The sequence below is a fragment of the Lissotriton helveticus genome, chromosome 9 (genome assembly GCF_964261635.1).
Source record: "Lissotriton helveticus chromosome 9, aLisHel1.1, whole genome shotgun sequence".
Taxonomy (NCBI): Eukaryota; Metazoa; Chordata; class Amphibia; order Caudata; family Salamandridae; genus Lissotriton; species Lissotriton helveticus.
Window position 1 is genome coordinate 1,287,647,107 of NC_136070.1, and position 21,367 is coordinate 1,287,668,473.

General features: G+C 49.0%; 1 protein-coding gene across 5 annotated transcripts in view; it reads left to right on the top strand.

The window, feature by feature from the left end:
- NISCH (nischarin) overlaps positions 1–21,367 on the top strand; it is a 186,180-nt gene that overhangs the window by 88,793 nt on the left and 76,020 nt on the right. For all 5 annotated transcript variants that reach the window (XR_013601160.1, XM_078661890.1, XM_078661891.1 and 2 more), the window contains exons 7-9: positions 6,872–6,967; positions 14,153–14,305; positions 16,734–16,802. Coding sequence is in view for 4 of the 5 variants with exons in the window: in XM_078661890.1 (XP_078518016.1) it covers positions 6,872–6,967; positions 14,153–14,305; positions 16,734–16,802 (318 nt within the window). In the remaining variant the exon portion in view is untranslated. The remainder of the gene's footprint in view (positions 1–6,871; positions 6,968–14,152; positions 14,306–16,733; positions 16,803–21,367) is intronic.

Consider the following 21,367-nt stretch of genomic DNA (forward strand, 5'->3'; position numbering starts at 1 on the left):
TCCGTCGGTACTCCGGACGTACCTCTGGGCTGTCGTGGGAGGTACCTACACGGTAAACAGGGCGGCATTTTCTACTAATTTCCTCTATGTAAGCGTCGCACCTGACACGTCAGATATTTGCGACGTCAGGTGCTTCTGGGAAATGTAGTTCCCTTTATCGTATGGTCCGTATTTAGCAAGTGGAGTACAGATGAAATCATATTTCCTAAGTCTATTATATACACTAGGTAGTCTCGTGTATACCAAGATTTAGGAAAACAAGTCTCGCATGATGACATTAAATGCAGGGCAAAAGGTGAAAAACCAGCATTCTAACGTACTCCCCAATGAGTGCGCGCTTCTTTTCACTTGGCACTCTGAAGGTGGTGGTTTATAAGACACTGTCGATCGTGAAGCTGATTTTTCATTTACACTTTGCCGAGCTTTATTTCACGAAAAGATAAAATGACAAGGGCCAAAGACAACCACGGCCGATGGTCCGGAGTTACTAAAGTATTTACACTTTACATGTCGCAGCTTCTATGACTATCATATCTTTGTTATATAAAGTGTATCCTTTTCTGAAGACACGTTTTTTACTTTGTCAGGGGCACTAAGTCTAACCTCGCTATTGGTTCAAGGGATGTATTATTATTGGAGGTATGTATCTGTGTTAAAACGGTGCCAACTGAGCAGGCCGCTAGTCATAGCTATATTTGCAGCTATTACCAGACAAACCGCTTCATAGTGATGCTATTTAACAGTGTTATTTTTAACAGCACATCCTAGAACAAACATGCTTAATAAAAGTATCGTATTATTCAAATTGAAAATCTGTTTTAGTGTGGTAATCCTCTATAGTGACTTTGTACACCCATCCAAACTACATAAGAGGTGTAGCAACCAGGTCTTCCCGATGTCTAGTGTGGAAAAATGTTGATAAGTCATAAACAGATATACTCTCAGTACCAATCTTCAGAGAGACATCCAAGGGATGTCTTCATTCAGCCCAATCTTATTTGAGTTAAGTTTGTATACCCATTTCTGCTCTTTTTTAAATAAAAACTTACTGACATCAGTCACATGAGGGGGGATCAAAGGTTGTTCGATTACAGTCTATCTTAAATCGGTGGGCAGATGTCCAACCTCAATAAAATGATTGGTCAGTCTGGTCGCTTGTTTAGAACATCTAATTGTACTTTTGTGCTCGGAGATACGCACTTTTAGTTTGCGCGTGGTCATCCCTACGTATTTCATACTGCAGGGACACGTGATCAAATATACGAGGTTCTGGCTGTTGCAATTCGTGAACCTTCGTTGTTGCCATGGGCGGTCAGTGCCAATGTCAATGTAAGACGATTTCGATGTTTGGGGACAGGCTGCACAGTTGCCGCAGGGATGATGACCCGTAACTGCAGGCATGTCCCACAATGTCCCTATTGTACGGGGAATCTTACTTTTTGGTCTTGTATGGACCAATTGGTCCTTCAAGTTTTGTCCCTGCTTGAATGCGAACAAAGGAGGTGGTAGAGTGTCAGTTCCTGTGTTCAGAATTGCCCAATGTTTCTTAATGATTTTCTGTATTTGGTTTGACTGTGTACTAAAAGTGTTTACACATGTAATCCGCTCCTGCTTAGGTTTTGGAGGCAGTAATTCAAGTAAGCTCTCCCTGTTGTTATTGAAGGTTCTTTTTTTAGAATTCCGGATCAACCGTTTAGGATACTTCTTTTCAGTCAAGTATGTTTCGAGAGTCTTGGCATGACCTTCAAATGCAGATTTAGTAGAGCAATTCCGTTGTATTAGAAGGAATTGCCCATAGGGCAAGTTGTCACGTAATGCTTTTGGGTGACAACTTTCGTAACTCAATAGAGAGTTTCTGGCCATGGGTTTCCGATAGATCTCGGATTGTAAACCAGTAGATGTAGAAGTGACTAACAAATCCAAGAATGCTAACTGTTGTTTACTCTATTCAATGGTGAATTTTAAGAACTGATTTCTCCCATTTAGCCATACATGAAAGTTCTTCAGGTCTTCAACTGATCCTCGCCACACCACCAACAAGTCATCGATATAACGTTTCCATAGGCGTAAACATCCAAGGTAGGGATTGATGTCATTGAGGATCTGTTCTTGTTCAAACCTGTGTACGTACAGATTAGCGAGACTAGGGGAAAAAACGCTGCCCATGCTAGTCCCGCTAATCTGCAAGTAGACAGAATCCTCAAACTTAAAGTTTTCTGTCATGGCCAATGTGGCCAGCGTCATAATCAATCTAACAGGTGTCATTGAGTTTAAATCTCTGGCCTCCAGTAAGCTTTCCTCCACTTCTAGAGTTTCAGTCTGGGGTATAGATGTATACAGACTTTCCACATCAAAAGATACCAAAAGGTCTTGTTCTCTGTCAAACTCTATATCAGGAAAAATCCCAAGGACATCTTTAGTGTCCTTCAAAAAGGTTGGCATCTCCCGTACCATTGGTTTCGGGAAACAGTCGACGAATGTGGATAAAGGTTCTAACAGTGAACCTATGCCCGATATAATGGGGCGCCCAGGAGGTGGCCTTTGTGGTTTGTGTATTTTTGGCAATACGTAGAAGTATGGCATCACTGGGTTGACCGCACACAAATATTGTGCCTCTTTAGTAGTGAGTCATCCTTCTGCCAATTAGATTGTAATGTAATTGCATTTATATAGCGTTTACTACCCTGGGTTTTGAGACACCAGCGGGCAAAGCTAGTAGTAGGAGTCTGTTAGACCTGGCACCTTGGCGTGAGTTTCCCTCCCACTTTTTGCTGATGTGCCTCAGATGTTTTTGCTGGTGTCCGCTGCTCAGGGCACTGCACCACGGCCAACCCGTGCCGCAGTGCCAGTGCTCCCAATGTAAAGTGTAACTGTGATTGATGTCCATGATTGCTTCTTTGGATTTACTGTCAGTCCCCAGTAAAGTGCACCAGGAGTGCCAGGGCTTGTAAATACCAACACTGCAAATGGGCCTGCAGCGCTGGTTGCGCCACCCACAGAAGCAGCCTTTTAAAATGTGTCTAGGGTCTGCCATTGCAGAACCTGCGTGATGTCTGGTACTTTCATGCTGGCTGGGCAAGTGCACACACTTGCCAGCCCCTAAACCTTCCCTTAACTCCATATTAGTCACCCCTATGGTAGGCCCAAGGGCAGGGTGCATTGTAAGTCTAAGGTAGGACATGCTCTGAGGTGTGTGGCATGTCCTAATAGTGAATTACAGCCACATTTGTTTTTCACTATTGTAAGGCTACCTGTTCTCTTAGGCCAAGATGGGCTGCTGGAATTATTACACTCTATAATCCCAGCAGGCTCAGGGAACATGGTAGAAAATAAAGTTTAGTATGCCTGAACTCAGAATAATAAAATACTTCTTTTAGTAAAGTTTATTTTAATATCCTGTGTTTGCAAATGCTACTTTTAGAAAGCTAGCATTTGCTTGCCTAACCATTTCAGCCCGCCTCTGCTAGGATGTGTATCTGACTGTCTGGGTTATGTGAGTGACAGGGCTGGGGGATGACAGGTGGTGAATGCCAGGATTACACCTCAGTGGGAGGTGGGAGTGCCCCTGGACTCTGAATAGGGCTGTGCTCTGCCACCACAATGCTGGCTCCACCTCCTGGAGAGCGACTGATGACTCAGCCCGACACCTGGCCCAGGAAAGGGGGAAGCCTGTCAACAAAGTACTCCTGGCTGCCCCTGTCCACACAATGCCGGCTCCACCTCCTGTAGAGCGTCTGATGTTCCATCCCTGCTCCCTGAAAGAAGAGACTCAAGTTTACCCAACAGAGTGCTCAGAGACTGAAAGAAGTTATGCAAAGGCCCCCCTGGCCTGTAAGAACAAAGAAAATGCTGTATAAAAGTAGGAGCCCTGCTCCTTGCAAACTAGAATCCTGTTTCCCACAACAAACCTCTGCCCAACTAGAAGGAGAAGAAGAAGCTGGAAGGACTGGCCTGCTGTCTGCCTTGCTGAGGAAGGAGAGGAGAAGACTTACTGAAAAGGCTTTGCTGACTTGTGCTGGAAACTTTCTCCAAGGGCTTGTCTGAGCTTGCCCCCTGATCTGAACCCCAGGACTAGTGGGTTCTTGGTGCCTTCGCTCGCCCTCATCTGAACCGTGTGCTTTCTCCTGCTGGAGCTGAGACCTTGTGCCCCTTCGCCCCTCCTAGGGCCGTGACACCCAGGAGCCTGGCCACCCGTGTCCTGTGAGAGCCCCGCTCGTGCAGAGTCGCTCTCTTCCCCGTGGACCGGGCCGCCTGCTCCCCTGTCGCCTGGCTGTCACTGGAGAGCGTTGTGTGCCCTCACTCGCCCCCTCCTGCTGGAATTTGCGTCTCGAACGCGATCTATGCCTCGGACAGCCGCCGTACGTCTCAGCGTACCCGGCCGCCCCGCTTCGCCCTCCGACCTGGAAAGAGGCCGTGCCGCCCCCTGAAGCGCCCCCCAGTACGGACCGTACTGGAGGACCTGGGCCGCACCTGCCTCATGCAAGCCATCATGAGAGTCGGAAGGTCCCCCCGACGCGCACTGAAGGAGTGCAAGTCGTTCCTGCTTCCCCTGAATATACTGGACACACGCCAAAACATCTTCAACGGACTTGGGGTCCGCACCGTTCTGTTTTCCCCAAAACCAACTACTCAACCCGGCTTTGCATGCTGCTTGCGCATCCTTTCCCATCCTCTGGGTGCACGAGTGGAATAGCGGAGTACGCCCGAAGCGTATCATTTCACAACCGCCGGTGAGTGCCGTTGGAGCCGTACTGCGAGGGGCTCCTGTCAAGTACGCCTCGCATTCCCCGTCGAGATCTTGTGCGCCTAGCACCTCCCTCCCCAGCGGGTACGCTTCGTCACTTCTGCCGAGAAGCCGAACGCCGCGTTGGTCCGCTCACGCGAGAGGCGTGAGCCTTGGTAGGGCCCGGGGTTTCCTTCCGTGCGGAGCCTAGAGGAGCGCTACGAGCGCACAGAGGCGCTTGGGAGCACCATACCTGCCAGGAACGGGGCAAGAGGCCCGAAGATTGCAGGCTAAGAACTAAAAGAACTATCTCTAAGTGTATTGAACTAAAAGGAAACATTTGAACTGTAACCAAGAATACTTGCCTAATTACAATCTTGTGGCCTAAGCTAAAATCGTTATACTGGCCTTGTGATAAGTCTTACCTGCACAGATATATTTTTATATAAAGAAGACGTATTTTTACATATCTACAGCCTGGTGTCCATTTGTGGGGGGATTGGTACATTTACTGTATGTGCGATTACGAATGCTTAACCCAATAACGCCTGAAGAATAGCCTTGGCTGCTCACGCCACGCACCTAGAGGGTGAGCAAGGGTACTTCTAAGGGGTCATCCTTCGCCCTGACTTAGAGGAGAGGGTCCCTGCTTGTCACAAGTGAATACTTGCGCCAACCAGAGACCCCCAATTCTAACAGGGTCCCCCCGTGGCTGTGGGTTCGGAAACATAAGCGGTCTCTGCGTGTAGTAGGGTTACCCCATGGTCTGGAATCTGAGACACCAGAAGTCCCTGTGAGTAGTACCTCCTTGTCTCTGATGAGGGTGAACAGAGGCGGGGTGAGGTGAAGTTACCTCTCTGTCTCTGGTCACTGATGAGGGTCAACGCCGTCTCCTCCTCCTGCTTCAACACCCTCTGAATGCTCCGCAGGATCTACAAGTGGATCCCCTCAGAAACAAGAAGAACGGTCACTCAGGCCCTCATCTCCAGCAGACTGGACTATGGAAATGCCCTCTACGCAGGAACGTCAACCAAGCTCCTGAGACGGTTGCAACGCATCCAGAACGCCTCGGCACACCTGATCCTCGACATCCCCCGCCGCAGCAACATCACACCCCACCTCAGAGACTTACACTGGCTCCCCGTCAGCAAGAGGATCACCTTCAAGCTCCTCACCCACGCACACAAAGCCATATACAGTGCCGGGCCGGCGTACCTCAACAGACGACTCAGCTTCTACACCCCGAACCGCCAGCTACACTCCGCCGACCTCGCCGCTGTCCCCCGCATCCGAAGAACAACCACCGGTGGGAGATCCTTCTCCCACCTCGCCACCAAGACCTGGAACACCCTCCCTACCCACCTACGGCAGACCCAGGACCTGCGCAGAAGACTCCTCAAGACCTGGCTCTTCGAGCAGCAGCACCCGGCCCCCCCACCCCTGCCCCCGGGGCCTTGAGACCCTCACCGGTAGGTAGCGCGCTTTATAAATGTCCTGATTGATTGATTAAACAGAAGCTAGGTTACCTCCTGGTCTCTTGTCTTTGACGTTGAACACGTTCATCTGAGGTCACCCCCCCTCTTCTACCGCGTCATTGATGAGGTTGACCCGGTTTAACTTATGATTGGATGGAGCTCGTTTGGCGCACGTCGGTGCAAGAATGTTTTTCTGTCTCCAGGGCCATCATCTCGAGACCTTTCTAGTCTGAATCCATGGGTCTTGGAGTCAACTGGACATCCGGTATCCGGTGTGCGGCACCGACTAGTGCCCAGGCAGAGTCCAGGCAGAGTCCAGGCAGAGCCCAGCGAAGGCAGTAGTTGGGTGGCCCTTAGGGGGGTGGGGAAGTCCCAGTCAGTCTGTGTGAGAAACCTTTCCAGCTGTTTGATCTTGTTCATGTAGGTCCAGGGAGCAGAAGAGGTCATAGCTTTGGGATTGGGGCGGTGGTAAAGTGCACAGGTTGAGAGCTCGGGCTGCCCTGTCTCTTGCTGAAGATGGGAGAAGGAAAGATGGCGTTTGGTCTCAGATGGATTTGTTTGAATCACAAGTTTCTTTTGCCTGCATCCTCTTTTCAAAATGGATTTGTTGCTGTATAAACAGCTGTCCTTTAACTTGTATGGAATGTTTTAATGCAGTTGTTTCTCTTCACAGATCACGGAGTGTGATGCCGAGCACATCAAAGGGTTAACAGCCTCCAAGCAGACCTTGGCTACCATAAGCGTCAGGTTTTCAGCCACGTCCATGAAGGTAAGTTCAGTGCATCACTTTGGGAGTTTGCGCAGAGCCATGCTGATTTTTCCAAATGCTTCTGATGTCGTTGCGGATAGTGCACCTATGCTCCTCGGTGCACCTGTGTCGGTGCTGCTTGGCTCACCAGTGTTGCTTGGCTCACCTGTGCTGCTGCTGATCAGCGCACCTGTATGGCCAGGGACTGCCGTAGGACCCCCACCCTTCCGTTAACCAACATAACATTATTACCAGGACGTGAGAGGGCTTTCTTTGGAAGGCTGGGGATCTTCTGACCCCCCGGGCCGTATTTATTAAAACATACAAAATAAATCGAAATTGAAATAAACAATTACGCAGAAAATGTTACAATTGATATATACAGGTATTCGGATGGCTAACCTTAACATATTTCTTGTACAAGGTATTTCCTAACAGAGACTAACATATCAATTCACATTATACAAGAGTTAATTTTCTGCGTACCTATTTGGGCCTACGGCAAGGTCAATAACTGGTGTCCGAACCTTATCACTAAACCACACCCTCCTGTCGGAGCAGGCGTGCGCAGGAGGGCCCGTTTACCGTGGGGGCACATCCCCTCCCCGGTTACCCATGTACGCCCTATTTAATCACGCCCTCCTGTCGGAGTGTGCGTGCGCAGGAGGGCCCGTTTACCGTGGGGGCACGTCCCCTCCCCGGTTACCCCCATACGCCCTATTAACCATGCCCTTCTATCGAAGTGCGCATGCGCAGAGGCCCCACCTACCGTGAGGGTACTTTGGCCCCCCCGGTTACCCCGTACGCTCCATTAAAGGGGGCCTTTGCATCTCTGCGCCGTTTACTGGCGTCATTGTGCACGTGCGGGGTGGCCAAACAGCCTAGAGAAAGCGTGGCTGTCTCCCCCGCACCCATGTACCCAACAGGCTGTACCTGCCCCTGGAGTTCTATGAGAGACCCCTTCTCTCCCTTTGGGCGACCCTATTCGAGAATGGCGCCGACCCCCTAAGGACCTTAAATTAACTGCTCACCGATCATGACCTTACCGCCTGACCAAGGCATAGTAATAAATACGACGATCGATGACCTGAAAACTGGAGAAAGTTCTAAGGAACAAAACTTATTAATCAGACACTTTGTCATACATAAACACTTGTAAGCAAATTATGAAAACCTTCATAACACCCAATAACAATCATCTGCTTCAGGGGATGGTGGGTGGGAAAATTAATTACAGCCTCCCAGAGGCTGGAAGGGGCAGGCCGTGGCGCGCAGGAGTCAAAGAGGCCGACTCCCGCACTGCACGGCCTTTTAACCCTTTGCAGGCCAGGCCAGATCTAACCGGCCTGGCCTCTGTTCCCTTCGTGGCCCGGAAGTGACTCAATCGCTTCCGGGTCACCAGGGAACTCGGGGCGAGTGGGGGCCGGTGCGCCCCGCCATAAGTGCGGCGGGGCTGATGTTGGCCCCGCCTTTCCATGCTCCTCGGTGCACCTGTGTCCGCACTGCTCGGCTCACCTGTGCTGCTGCTGCTCAGCGCACCTCTGCTCCTCGGTGCACCTGTGTCGGCGCTGCTGGTCTAACCTGTGGTGGTGCTGCCGATCCGCGCACCTGTGCTCCTCGGTGCACCTGTGTCCGCACTGCTTGTCTCATCTGTGCTGCTGCTGCCAAACTACACACCTGTACTCCTCAGTGCATCTGTGTCGGCACTGTTTGGCTCGCCTGTGCTGCTCGGCTCACCTGTTCTATTGCTGCTCGTCTCATCTGTACTGCTGCTACTCGGTGCACTTGTGCCCGTGCTGCATGGCTCACCTGTGCCGCTGCTGCTTGACTCACCTGTGCCGCTGCTGCTTGACTCACCTGTGCCGCTGCTGCTTGACTCACCTGTGCGGCTCGTCACACTCGTGCTGCTGTCGCTCTGGACACATGTGCCGCTTTGCTCTCCTGTATCGCTGCCGCGTGACGCATCTGTGCCGGTGCTGCTTAGCTCACTTTGGTGCACCTGTGCCGCTGGGTATACATGTGCTGCGTTGCTCACCTGTGAAAAGAACAATTGATGGATGGAATGCTGAACAATATCATACCACCCCTCCAGTCAGAGATCTGGACCTAAATCCATCTTTTTCCTGCTTACCAGACACCCCAGTTTAAAACCAGCCTTATGCAAAAAAGTCTTGACCCTGCTTCAATGGGAACAGTCCAGGCCAAACTACCAGGCTAGGTCCTACCTGGACTGGAAACAAGCATCCTAGGACCGGTTTCAGGGTAACACCCCTCACCACGTAGGATAGCTAGAATCCAGTGGCATGGGCAGCATCAAACCTATGTCTGGGCATCCCCGTCCCTCTCGGGGTGACGCATGCTTGGCTCCCCTGTGCCGCTTGACACACCTGTGCTGCTTGACACTCCTCTGTTCTCCTGTAAGAAATTTCCTGAGCTATCATAGCACAGGACAGATGGCCCATTTCAAACATTTTCTGACCAATACATGCCATACAACCATGCACTACGTTTATACTATGGAATATCGCTAACCTGGAGGCACAATATTTGATGTGCAATTTAATGATTGCCTTTCAACATATATTATTTGTCCACTATTCGGTTCTTGACGGAATATATCTGTGGGGCATAAAATGTGCCCGATTTGGGTGACAACTGCACATCCATCAGAATTGAGCTGGTGTCCTGTCGGGCACCCACCCTCATCCGCTGGGCTCCACCTGGTGACGACTTTGTTTCCAGCAGCCGAGTCCCAGCCGGCGGGATACTAGGGGCCCCATCCTTGAGGGCCCACGGTTCACCATAGAACCGACGGCTCACACAGCGTCCAAGGGTCTTCCTCGCCAGGGCATGTCTTCCAGTTTTGGGGCGCTTTATTCCACCACGCATGGTATAAAGGCCAGTGCCCCCCACCCTGAAGACCTAGGGAGGGTCTCCCGGCCCCTTGGGTCAATCAATGGCTGGCCGGGCTGGTATGAAGGGCTGGCTCCCAGGTACACTGAAAGGGCCCCATCATGTCTGCAGAAGCACCTCAATGAAGATTCTCATCCGTATGGGAGGGTGGACCCCCACAGGGGCGGATGAGTCCTTCCACGTGTACGCGAGGACCTCAAATGTTCATTTTATAGATCCTGTTTGGCCCTACCTTTGGTGCAAGAACTACGTTGCCCAGAGCGGCCTCACACCCCCTCCTCAGCTCGAAAGCCTCGCTAGTTTGGGCGCTCGGCGCTGAATTCATTTTGGGCGACATCTTGGGTAGGGGTAGGATCGCGGTCTAGTTGATCGGCGACCCCGCCCTCCCAGGATACAAAAGGAGTCCCTCCTCACTTGCTCGAGGTATTGTTATACTCCTTTTTCTCCCCTGAGGCGGAAGCCGGGGGCCCTTGAGCACTCTTGCTCCTCTTGAATTGCAAAGAGAACAGGATTTACTGAATGCAACAGCTTTACTTTTAGAAACTGTAAATATTTTAATAGGTCGATTTTAAAGATCCTGTTTGGCCCTACCTTTGGTGCAAGAACTACGTTGCCCACAGCGGCCTCACACCCCCTCCTCAGCTCGAAAGCCTCGCTAGTTTGGGCGCTCGGCGCTGAATTCATTTTGGGCGACATCTTGGGTAGGGGTAGGATCGCGGTCTAGTTGATCGGCGACCCCGCCCTCCTCACGCCCCCTACACTGGATATAAACATCAGAGTCCCCCGTCCGCGCAGCGGGCGCGCCGGCGGCGCGCCAAAGGCGAGCCCGTCTGCACCCGTCCGCGACCGGACGGGACCAGGGGCCATGCCCCCTGTGCGAGGCGGTACAGAGTGTGGCAGGTCGATGAGGTATGATTCTATCACACTAAAAAACTTAATGCCTCCGATCACTCATACCTGTCAGCATTCTGTCCTCCCGGACGCTCCTTCCGGTATCTGTTTACACTGTAAATTTTCACTGACCAGCTATCAAGATAAATCCCCATCTAACAAAACCTACAAAATGTTTCTTTTAAATTGCCGGTCATTGACCAAACATGCCACACAAATGTCTCTCCTGCTGGAGGAACATGAACCAGATGCAATATTCCTGACGGAGACCTGGTTAAAAGACGCCTCTGACATGGATATCACCTCTATTTTGCAAATGGGATATACCTTGCAGAGACTGGATAGATCAGAAGGTAGAGGAGGCGGCCTAGGCATCCTTCTTAAAAATCATTATCTTTGTAGAACCTCATCGGCCGGTATTTCTAATTGTGAGAGTATGTTATTCACTCTTGAACTTTCACCCACAGACTCATTCTCTGGTGTACTTATATACCGCCCTCCCAATCAAATAGGGGATTTCATTGAATCACTCCAGTCAAAAATAGCTAACTCTGTGGTTAGTAGATCCAATTTCTCTGTATTAGGAGATATAAATATTCACTTAGATGATCCTAACAATTCCATGGCTAAGGCATTTCTGGACAGTATGGCTGCTCTCCAGATTACACAGAAAGGCTTTGTGCCTACGCATGAAAAGGGCCATCTTCTTGACGGTGTTTTCAGCAATGATAATAGACTGGAAGTAGGGACTCCATTACCTCTTACCTGGACAGACCACTATCTAATACCTATTCAGTGGACCCCAGCTACGCCATCTCAGCCCTCTCCTCGCACCACCCTTTTTGGAAGAGATTGGTCCAAAGTCTCCCCAGACCAATGGGCCAATTTACTTTCGGCCGCCCCTCCCCAAAGGGCAACAGACCCTGCAGCGCAATATGAGAATTACATCAAATGGCTGTGCACAGCCCTGGACTCTATTGCACCTATCAAAGCCCTTAAAGAAAAAACTAAGTCCAAGGAATCACCTTGGTACACTCTTGAACTTAAAGAACTAAAAAGGGCATGCAGAAGATTTGAAAGAAACTGGAGGATTTCTCGTAGTAAGATAGACAAAACAACACACCTTGAGGCCATTAAAAAATATAAATTAGAAATTAGACGAACCAAAATTTTATACTTCGAGGAAAATTTTTTAACTGCCTCCAACTCTTCTAGAGAAATCTTTCAGATAGCAAAATTCCTGGTTGATGTCCCCCTGGTTCCTGCTGACCCAAGCACAGCTCAGGCCCGCTGCGAAAGTCAAGCTGAGTATTTCTATAGTAAAATACAAAAAATTGCCTCAGCTTTTAGCTCACCTAATCTATCCCAGGATATGGGAGCCAGCTCATCTAATGTCACGACTCCAACATTAAATGAGTTTCCACTGCTGGATGAGAACTCACTTGGGACTATTATGATGAAAATGAAATCAGGATCTCCTACAGACCCTGCCCCTCCCTATCAGTTAGTAAAAATTGAGCACATTGTCAAACCTGTTATCCTCAATATACTAAACTCATCCATTTCCACAGGTTCTGTACCCACCGCATGGAAATGTGCACAGGTCAGGGCTTTGCTGAAGAAACCCACCCTGGATCCAGGTAATATGGCCAACTATCGGCCTATTTCCCTCCTTCCGTGGATCAGCAAACTCTTAGAAAAACATGTCAACTCATCTATTACCCAATTTTTAGAGAACCATCATCTTCTCCACGATTCCCAAGCGGGCTTTCGCCCAAAATTGGGAACCGAGGCGGCCCTCCTGGCGGTAACTGAGCTGGCCAGGAAGCAAATGGATCAAGGCGGCACTACAGCAATTATGTTGCTCGACCTTAGTGCCGCCTTCGATACCGTTAATACCAGCATTCTTGTTCACCGCCTCAATCGGATGGGAATCTCTGGGAAGGCCATGCATTGGCTCCAGTCATTCCTGGAAAATCGATCCTTCAGGGTAGTTGAGGGTACCATTCACTCAAAAGTCTGGCCCTTGGATCAAGGTGTACCTCAGGGCTCTTCATTGAGCCCTACCCTTTTTAATATTTACATGCAACCGTTAGCTGACATAGTGCACTCTTTCGGCCTTGATATAATCACCTACGCCGATGATACACAATTAGTGGTATCTATGAACAAGGCAGACTCTTCCTCATCCAACTTAAGTAACTGTTTGGTAGCGGTAGCTCAGTGGATGGCCACCTCGCATTTAAAATTAAACGGCGAGAAAACTGAGCTCATGGTGTTGGGCAATTCAACCATTCCCAGCCCTCTGTCAGATTGGCCACCGTGCATGGGTCCCATACCCCAACCAAAGTGCCACATAAAGAGCCTAGGCATTTGGCTAGACTCCAATCTCAGCTTTATGCAGCAAGCTACCACTCTCTCTGCCACATGCTTTGGACTAATGCGTATGCTGAGAAAAGTGTTGCCCCTTCTCCCCTTTGAAGCCCGCAGAATAATGGTTCAAGCCATTATTCTGTCCCGCCTAGACTACGGGAACTCGTTATATCTAGGTGCCCCCGCATTTACAATAAAAAAACTACAGGTGACCCAGAACGCTGCAGCCCGCCTCCTGTTGGGCCTCAACAAACGAGAGTCAGCCACCACTGCCTTGAAGAAACTGCACTGGCTCCCTGTTAAGGCCAGAGTGCTGTTTAAATCTCTTTGTCTTATGCACAAAGCTATGTGGAAGAAGGCCCCCACTATGATTTGTTCTTTGGCAATACCCTATCTCCCTCACAGATCCCTAAGATCCAGCACTGCCTTTCTGGCTACTGTTAGCAAAATCAGACGGACCAGATGGGGCGGACGCTCCTTTTCTTGGAATGCCGCGAAAGAATGGAACTCTCTGCCCACCTCCCTTCGCAGTGAGCCTAGTCTTTTAAAATTTTGGAAGGATCTGAAAACTTATCTGTTCATTTAATCCCTTCCCTTCTAGTATGACGGTACTTAGCGCTACGAGGCCTCCGGGTTGTTTGCGCTTTATAAAACCCGATTAATAATAATAATAATAATTTGTGGCAGCGGTGATTGAAGCCGGGCGAGGAGAACATAGCCAGGTGTCTCCGGATTACACTCCGGGATTACTTGTTTCTAGAATTGTGTGTGGATTTAAAATCCCACTGATCATCCCATGAGTCAATCAGAATATACCGCTAAATACAAAGAGCGATAGATGTCTACACAACTTTAGTTTGTCCGGGCGTCCATCAAGGTTATTGAATTGCATCACAAACTAGTTTTGTAGAGTTCCATTGATCAAACTGATTGACCGTTTAACCTATAACTTTAATTTGTAAATTGATAATTGACCAAGTTCTGTTGACGGAGCCCATCTCCGCTGTGCATTTGTTTCCGCCCTCACAGGACATCCTGGTGCCCGAAGCGCTGGAGTTTGACCAATGGGAGCCGGAGGGGATGTCTGTGGACCTTCCGGTGGCTGCGGTCGTCCCGAGGTGGAGCGCGCTGACCACGCTGGACATGAGCCACAATCGGATCTCCCAAATCGACGATTCCTTGGTAAAGTCCTCACTCTTCTAAAAATCTGTTTTCTTCTTTGCTGACACAGCTCTTTTTATGCTCAAGATCATTCATCGAGTACTCTGTGTCTGGCAATTGTAAAATGTACTCCCATGTTCATCTTGGTTTGGGATTTCCCTAGTTTTTTATTTATTTAAAAAGAAGGTAGATTTTTTTCACAAATAACGTATTTCTGGCTACCAGTCTCATAAGATCGCACCTGTAGGCGTTCCAGAGCAGAGAGAATGGTGTTTATTTATATATTTTCAATTCCAACAATTTATTAATTACATTTCTAAAAATCTGTCACTTTAAACATATTCATTGGAAGTTCAAATAAAGCCTACACAGTTATTTCACAACCGAATTTTGCAAAATTTCAAACCCCTACTATAAGAAATAACTGGGGCTAGGAAGAATATGAAAAATTACCTGATGATGTAACTGCAGGATGTGGCTCCCCAGACAGCTCTACCTGGGTTCAAGCCCAAACCTTCAGATAATGGTGGCGGGTGGCGTTGACCCGGGGTTCACAGGGCGAGCCTCGGCCCTTTAGGAGCCCAACCCTCACACCTGCAGACGGAGTCTGTGGTATCATCTTAACTCTGTATCTGCACTCCGAAATGTATGTTAAATATACATTAACCAAGAGCGACAAGTGACTCTCCTAACAAACGTCAAAGTTTTCATACTGATCCACGTTTGACCATCAGTTGCAAGGGGTACTCCCCATGAGACGGCTTCTCTTCAGGACCTTCGGTCATGAGACTCTCTAAGAGCTGTAGTTGTTCTTCTGTCATTACAGAGCCTGTGTATGATTTCACAAGGACATTTGCAAATAGGCTCTGTGCATAGGATATGAAAATTAAAGTTGTGCTGTTCCTGAATGATCTAGAATTTAGCAATAAACAAGGGACAGCAGGCTACAGAGTCAAAGAGATGGGATCCATTTCTTTAGAATGTAATGGCCTCACACACACAGTTGTGTGTCATGCTTCATCGGGCTGCTCCTCGTCGGCCGGCGCTGCAATGCCCGACGGGCTCCCGATGAGGGTCAGTTTGGCAGAGATCTTTTTCCAAATAGCCGTTTGGTGCCGTGGGGGTGAAAGATTTAGTGAGTGTAGATGAATAAGTGATGTGTGATGTTTATGTGAGTTAAAACAGGGTTGGGAGTACCAGCACAAATAACTTTAGTTTTGGGGTCTCCTACCATGATTAAAAAAAAGAGGAAAGGCGCAATGCTAAGTTAATGTCTTGGGTGTGGCGCTCTTCCGTGGGGTTGGTCAACATGTTTCCTGGCAGTAGTGGGTAGGTCCCTGGACACATAGCGTACTACGCAAACTATATGGGGAAGTTCCTCATATCTGGACCTGCCGGGGATTGATGAAGCAGTAGTATATCCCAATTAGGGTAGAACCAGTCCTACCAGCCATTAGACAGAGTAAGTACATTTTGGCTTAAATCCCAAACATTAATTCATTATTGTTTTCCAGTCCACCTTAGTCTAGATAGTTTTTTAACTTTAGGTCCTGACGAATCGCCTCTAGACTTGTAGACTTGCGAAGAAACATGTTGACCAACCACACGGAAGAGCGCCACACCTAAGACATTAACTTAGCATTGCGCCTTTCCTCTTTATTTTAATATGGGTAGGAGACTCCACAATTATTTTTGCTGGTACTCCCAACCCTGTATTAACTCGCATAAACATCACACATCACTTATTCATCTACACTCACTAAATCTTTCACCCCCACGGCACCAAACGGCTATTTGGAAAAAGATCTCCACCAAACTGACCCTCATCGGGAGCCCGTCGGGCATTGCAGCGCCGGCCGACGAGGAGCAGCCCGATGAAGCATGACACACAACTGTGTGTGTGAGGCCATTACATTCTAAAGAAATGGATTCCATCTCTTTGACTCTGTAGCCTGCTGTCCCTTGTATATTGCTAAATTCTAGATCATTCAGGAACAGCACAACTTTAATTTTCATTGCATTTGGGTAACTGTGCTGGACCTTATGTCCTTTCTCCCTCTATTTGTGAATTCTGTACACAGGATCTCATAATGCCTTATGCCGCACCGGCAAAGTACTGTAGCTGGAGTAGTGTCCTTGTAATGAGAGACCCAGCTCATGCCTGGCCACGGTCTCCGGCTTCAGGGATAGCTGTGCTCCATTCGTCTGGTAGTTTAGTCTGAAGGAGTTTGCAGCAGGTATATCTCTTCGTCCCAAGGTGTACTGTAGGTCATAGATGTGTGTGTGTTTGGGTCGGAGGCTGTGAGGAGCGTGCTGTTTTTAACACCCTGGCATTTTCATTGATTGCCCAAAAATATAATAATGGTTGTATTAGAGCAAATCAATCTGGCACGTATCCCAACATCTGTTTCGCTCTGAGCCTTGAACAGTATTTTTGCTTTCTCTACAGAGGCTGACTCCCAGAATCGAGTTCCTTGACCTGAGTCACAATGAAATCTCCTTAATCGACAACCTACAGGTGAGCGCCTTCCTCGTCTCTGCACTGTTTGTTGAATTAAATCCATCATTTATACTCTATGAACGCCTCCCTTTGTTTCACTGCGAATATGGAAGTAAAGCAAACTGGAATCGACAATGTTTACCCTGAAATGTGTGGGATTACTGTTCACCAGCAAAAATATGAACTAAGGGACGAGGGAACTGTAGCGAATACACTTCAGTCCAGGTGGCACCGGGTCACAAACCGGTGACACTCTTGCCCAGCACAGCCACAGTCTGCAAATTACAATAAATAATTTAGGGAGATACATACAAAGCATTTTTTGCAGTCAAACGACCGATCGGCCATTTCCAACTGCAAAAATGAGTTTCCATATCTACAAAACACAAATTGTGATATGGTAACGGTTACCGAATCGCAATTTGTATTTGCGATTCGGTATTTCGAAGGAGCGTGTTTAGGGCGTCCCTTCCAAATACCGAATCTGAATGGGATGTATGAATGTTTTGCGACTGAATTGCGTGTGCAAATATTCATCTTTTACCGACTCCTTGAAGGAGGTGGTAACCCATTTGCAAATGGGAAGGGGTCCCAGGGGATCCCTTTCGCTTTGAGAATGCGTAACAAATTTTAAGAGCAGGCAGTGGAACCTGCAAACATTCTCTTTTCTTTGTCTTTATGATGGGTAATTTATACCAGACCAGTCTAGTTTCCAAGATCAATCCAGCGAGACAACAAAGAGAGGAAAACAGATCCCAACGGTGGATCGAGGGCGTCTTCGAACTGCAACGAAACACAAACATACACCCATGAAAGGCCGACAGCTGCAGAAAAATTCATGCATTTTCCAAGAAATAAAACGGTTATGGCCATAGAGAAGGAAATCTAAATTTTGGCCAATGTGTGGGTGGTTTCAGTTATCTAGTTTTGCTCATCATACATCAGCTTTTCCAGGTTTCCTGCCAAAGAACACATGCAGATTTACAGACTCACAATTCTTCAGACCCTTTCATTCAGCCTTCTTTTATCGCCTGCTGGGCCGCAGTTTTCAAACAGATCCATCCGTTTTGTTACATCTGGACTGCGGAACTTGTTTTTAAAGCTCACTCAGTTTTCCATTGTTGCATCTATTGTTGCAGTGAGGGTCAGTGAGTCACGACAGAGGTCTTGTGTTTGTCCCTCCCTGGAGCATAGCCTCTGTGCAGCCCTGCGTTTGATTGGCTGACTTGTACCTTTCCACTCTTCACTTCTAGAGAACTACATTTCTTTGCAGTTCAGCACCCACTGAGAGTGCATGTGTTTTCCAGCTCTCTCTACCTCGTATACTTCACCCGCTGCCAAGTATATCAAGTCCCTCCCCTGCTCTGAGTGTTGCGGCCTCCTTCGTACGCGGTCCTTTCTCTCATGCTTTTCTACTGCACTAGTTAAATTAAATTTAAGGACATATTCATGCAATTGTTGAGGACGCAGGCCTGTGACTTTGTATTTGAGACTTGTGTGCGTTTATGATCGAGCAGAATTATTGTATAAACAGTTTCGATTGGAGCGTTGCAGTGAGCGGGGGTGGGAGGAGCTCTGGTTATAAGCGGTTTCTATTGGAGCGTTGCAGTGAGCGGGGGTGGGAGGAGCTCTGGTTATAAGCGGTTTCTATTGGAGCGGTGCAGTGAGCGGGGGTGGGAGGAGCTCTGGTTATAAGCGGTTTCTATAGGAGCGGTGCAGTGAGCAGGGGTGAGAGGAGCTCTGGTTATAAGCGGTTTCTATAGAAGCGTTGCAGTGAGCGGGGGTGGGAGGAGCTCTGGTTATAAACGGTTTCTATAGGAGCGTTGCAGTGAGTAGGGGTGGGAGGAGCTCTGGTTATAAGCGGTTTCTGTAGGAGCGTTGCAGTGAGCGGGGGTGGGAGGAGCTCTGGTTATAAGCGGTTTTTATAGGAGTGTTGCAGTGAGCGGAGGTGGGAGGAGCTCTGGTTATAAGCGGTTTCTATTGGAGCGTTGCAGTGAGTGGGGGTTGGAGGAGCTCTGGTTATAAGCGGTTTCTATAGGAGCGTTGCAGTGATGGGGGTGGGAGGAGCTCTGGTGATAAGCGGTTTCTATAGGAACGTTGCAGTGAGCCGGGGTGGGAGGAGCTCTAGTTATAAGCAGTTTTTATAGGAGCGTTGCAGTGAGCGGGGATGGGAGGATCTCTGGTTATAAGCGGTTTCTATAGGAGCCTTGCAGTGACGGGGGTGGGAGGAGCTCTGGTTATAAGCGGTTTCTGTAGGAGCGTTGCAGTGAGCGGGGGTGGGAGGAGATCTGGTTATAAGCGGTTTCTATAGGAGCGTTGCAGTGAGCGGGGGTGGGAAGAGCTCTGGTTATAAGAGGTTTCTGTAGGAGCGCTGCAGTGAGCGGGGGTGGGAGGAGCTCTGGTTATAAGCGGTTTCTATAGGAGCGTTGCAGTGAGCGGGGTTGGGAGGAGCTCTGGTTATAAGCGGTTTCTATAGAAACGTTGCAGTGAGCCGCGGTGGGAGGAGCTCTGGTTATAAGCGGTTTCTATAGGAGCGTTTCAGTGAGCGGGGTGGGAGGAGCTCTGGTTATAAGCTATAGGAGCGTTGCAGTGAGCGGGGTGGGAGGAGCTCTGGTTATAAGCGGTTTCTATAGGAGCGTTGCAGTGAGCGGGGGTGGGAGGAGTTCTGGTTATAAGTGGTTTCTATAGGAGCCTTGCAGTGAGTGGTTAGGGGTCAGAAGGAGCTCTGTTTTTTGGTGTTCAGATTAAGGTGTCATCCAAGACTGCAGCTCGTCTGCTTACCTTCACGGGTGACTTTGAGGCTCTACAAGTCACCTCACATTACATGGTCTTTGCCAGACTCCCCTTGTCCTCCGGTGAAGATGCATTCAAACCGGTTGTCGCTGGTGTTCAGAAGAGACATTGGATTGTCTCAGTAGTGACTGCTGCGCTCTCCCAGCAGTCATTCAATTCTTTGACTGAGAGAACTCCAGCGAGTAGGTGTCAGAAGCTGTACGACTGGCAGTCTTGAAGAGTAAACTGTGCTAAAGTAGTGTTAATTGTAAATAACTGTTAAAAATGGGATTTCTGGTTGGCTAAGGCTTGCGCCAAAGTCAGGCAGAAGCCACCATTCCTACGTCAGGGCAAGGGAGTTACACGCCAAAGACAACCCCTGCTCACCCTCTAGGCAACGTGGCGCGATCAGTAAGGCATATCCCGGAGGCAATGTGAGTTAAGTGTTTGCGCGCGCACACCCCCAACAACAACACCCAAGGCCCACCACAAAGGAAACTCCACACAAGGTTATATATAAAAATAGCCTTTGTATGATACCAAAACACATTAGATAAAAACACACACTTTACAATGTACCAACAAGCACTGGCAGAATTTACAGGGGATATGTACAGGACAGGGCCACATGGACCACTGTCAGGAATATGCACTTTTAGAGCTAGAATACTTGTTAGAATTAGCACTTAGAACATATAATATAAAATCACTGTAGCACAAAATAGGAAATAGAGCACACAACCAGTAATCACTGGTAAGAGGTAAGTACCACCTACGCAACCCTAACCACCTTAGGAGAATGTCACGCAGGGAACCAGGACCTCACTAGCAACACCTGTACTAGTAAGAACAACCACCTAAGTATCACTATACATTTAGGGGTATAGGCATGAACACATTACACATGATGCATCACAACATTCAGAGGTGTAGGGAAGAAAACGCATGATGCATAAACATACATTCAGCGGTGTAGGGAAAAGCACATGACACATAAAAACCATTCAGAGATGCAGCACAGAACAATTGCGCAGAATCACATAAGCCACAACCTGTGACTGTCCCCAGGCCAACTCACCTCTCATGGGGCTAGGACGCTCTGTGTCCCAATTTCAGGGGCAGGCTGCGCAGGCAGCCAAAGAAAGATGCAGGGGCCTAAACGTAGCAGCTGCCCACTAAGTGCTGGGCAGATGGCTCTCCTCTGGGGCTTACAGGACCATCAGTGCCCCAAAAACAACGTTGGAGCCTCACAGGCTCTCAGGACCAAACAATGGTGCCCCCGTGAGCCTCGTGGCACGAATAACTGTGGGGCAAGGTGGGAGTGGCCTGCTGCCTTCCGGAGCCGCTCTACCAATTCAAAATGCCCCCAAAGACGTTGGAGTCCCTCTCGGGGGACTCTGGAACGATGTAGCACCTCAGGGCCTCTCAGGGCTCGCCAAAACAAATATGCCGCCATGAGCCTCTCGGGGCTCCTCAACAAATATGCCCCTTGAGCCTCTCAGGGCTCGTAAAACAAATAGGCCCCCGGAGCCCTTCAGGCTCTTTAACAAAAGGTGCAGCACTCTGGGGAGCGGCCCTCTGCCAACCGGGGCCGCTCTCAATTGAAAAACAAACTCGGGGAGCCTCTCAGGCTCTACGGACCTGCTCGGAACTCTCCCCCCGCCCATCCACACTCACAGGGCTCTGCAGCAGGAAGGCTCCGACATCGCGATCCACCTCCTCTCGGGTTGCCTTGGTGTTGCGGGGCTCTCCCTCTACTCATGGGAGCCCCGTTTCCTCCTCACTGTGTGCTGGCGGTCTCCCTTTCCCCC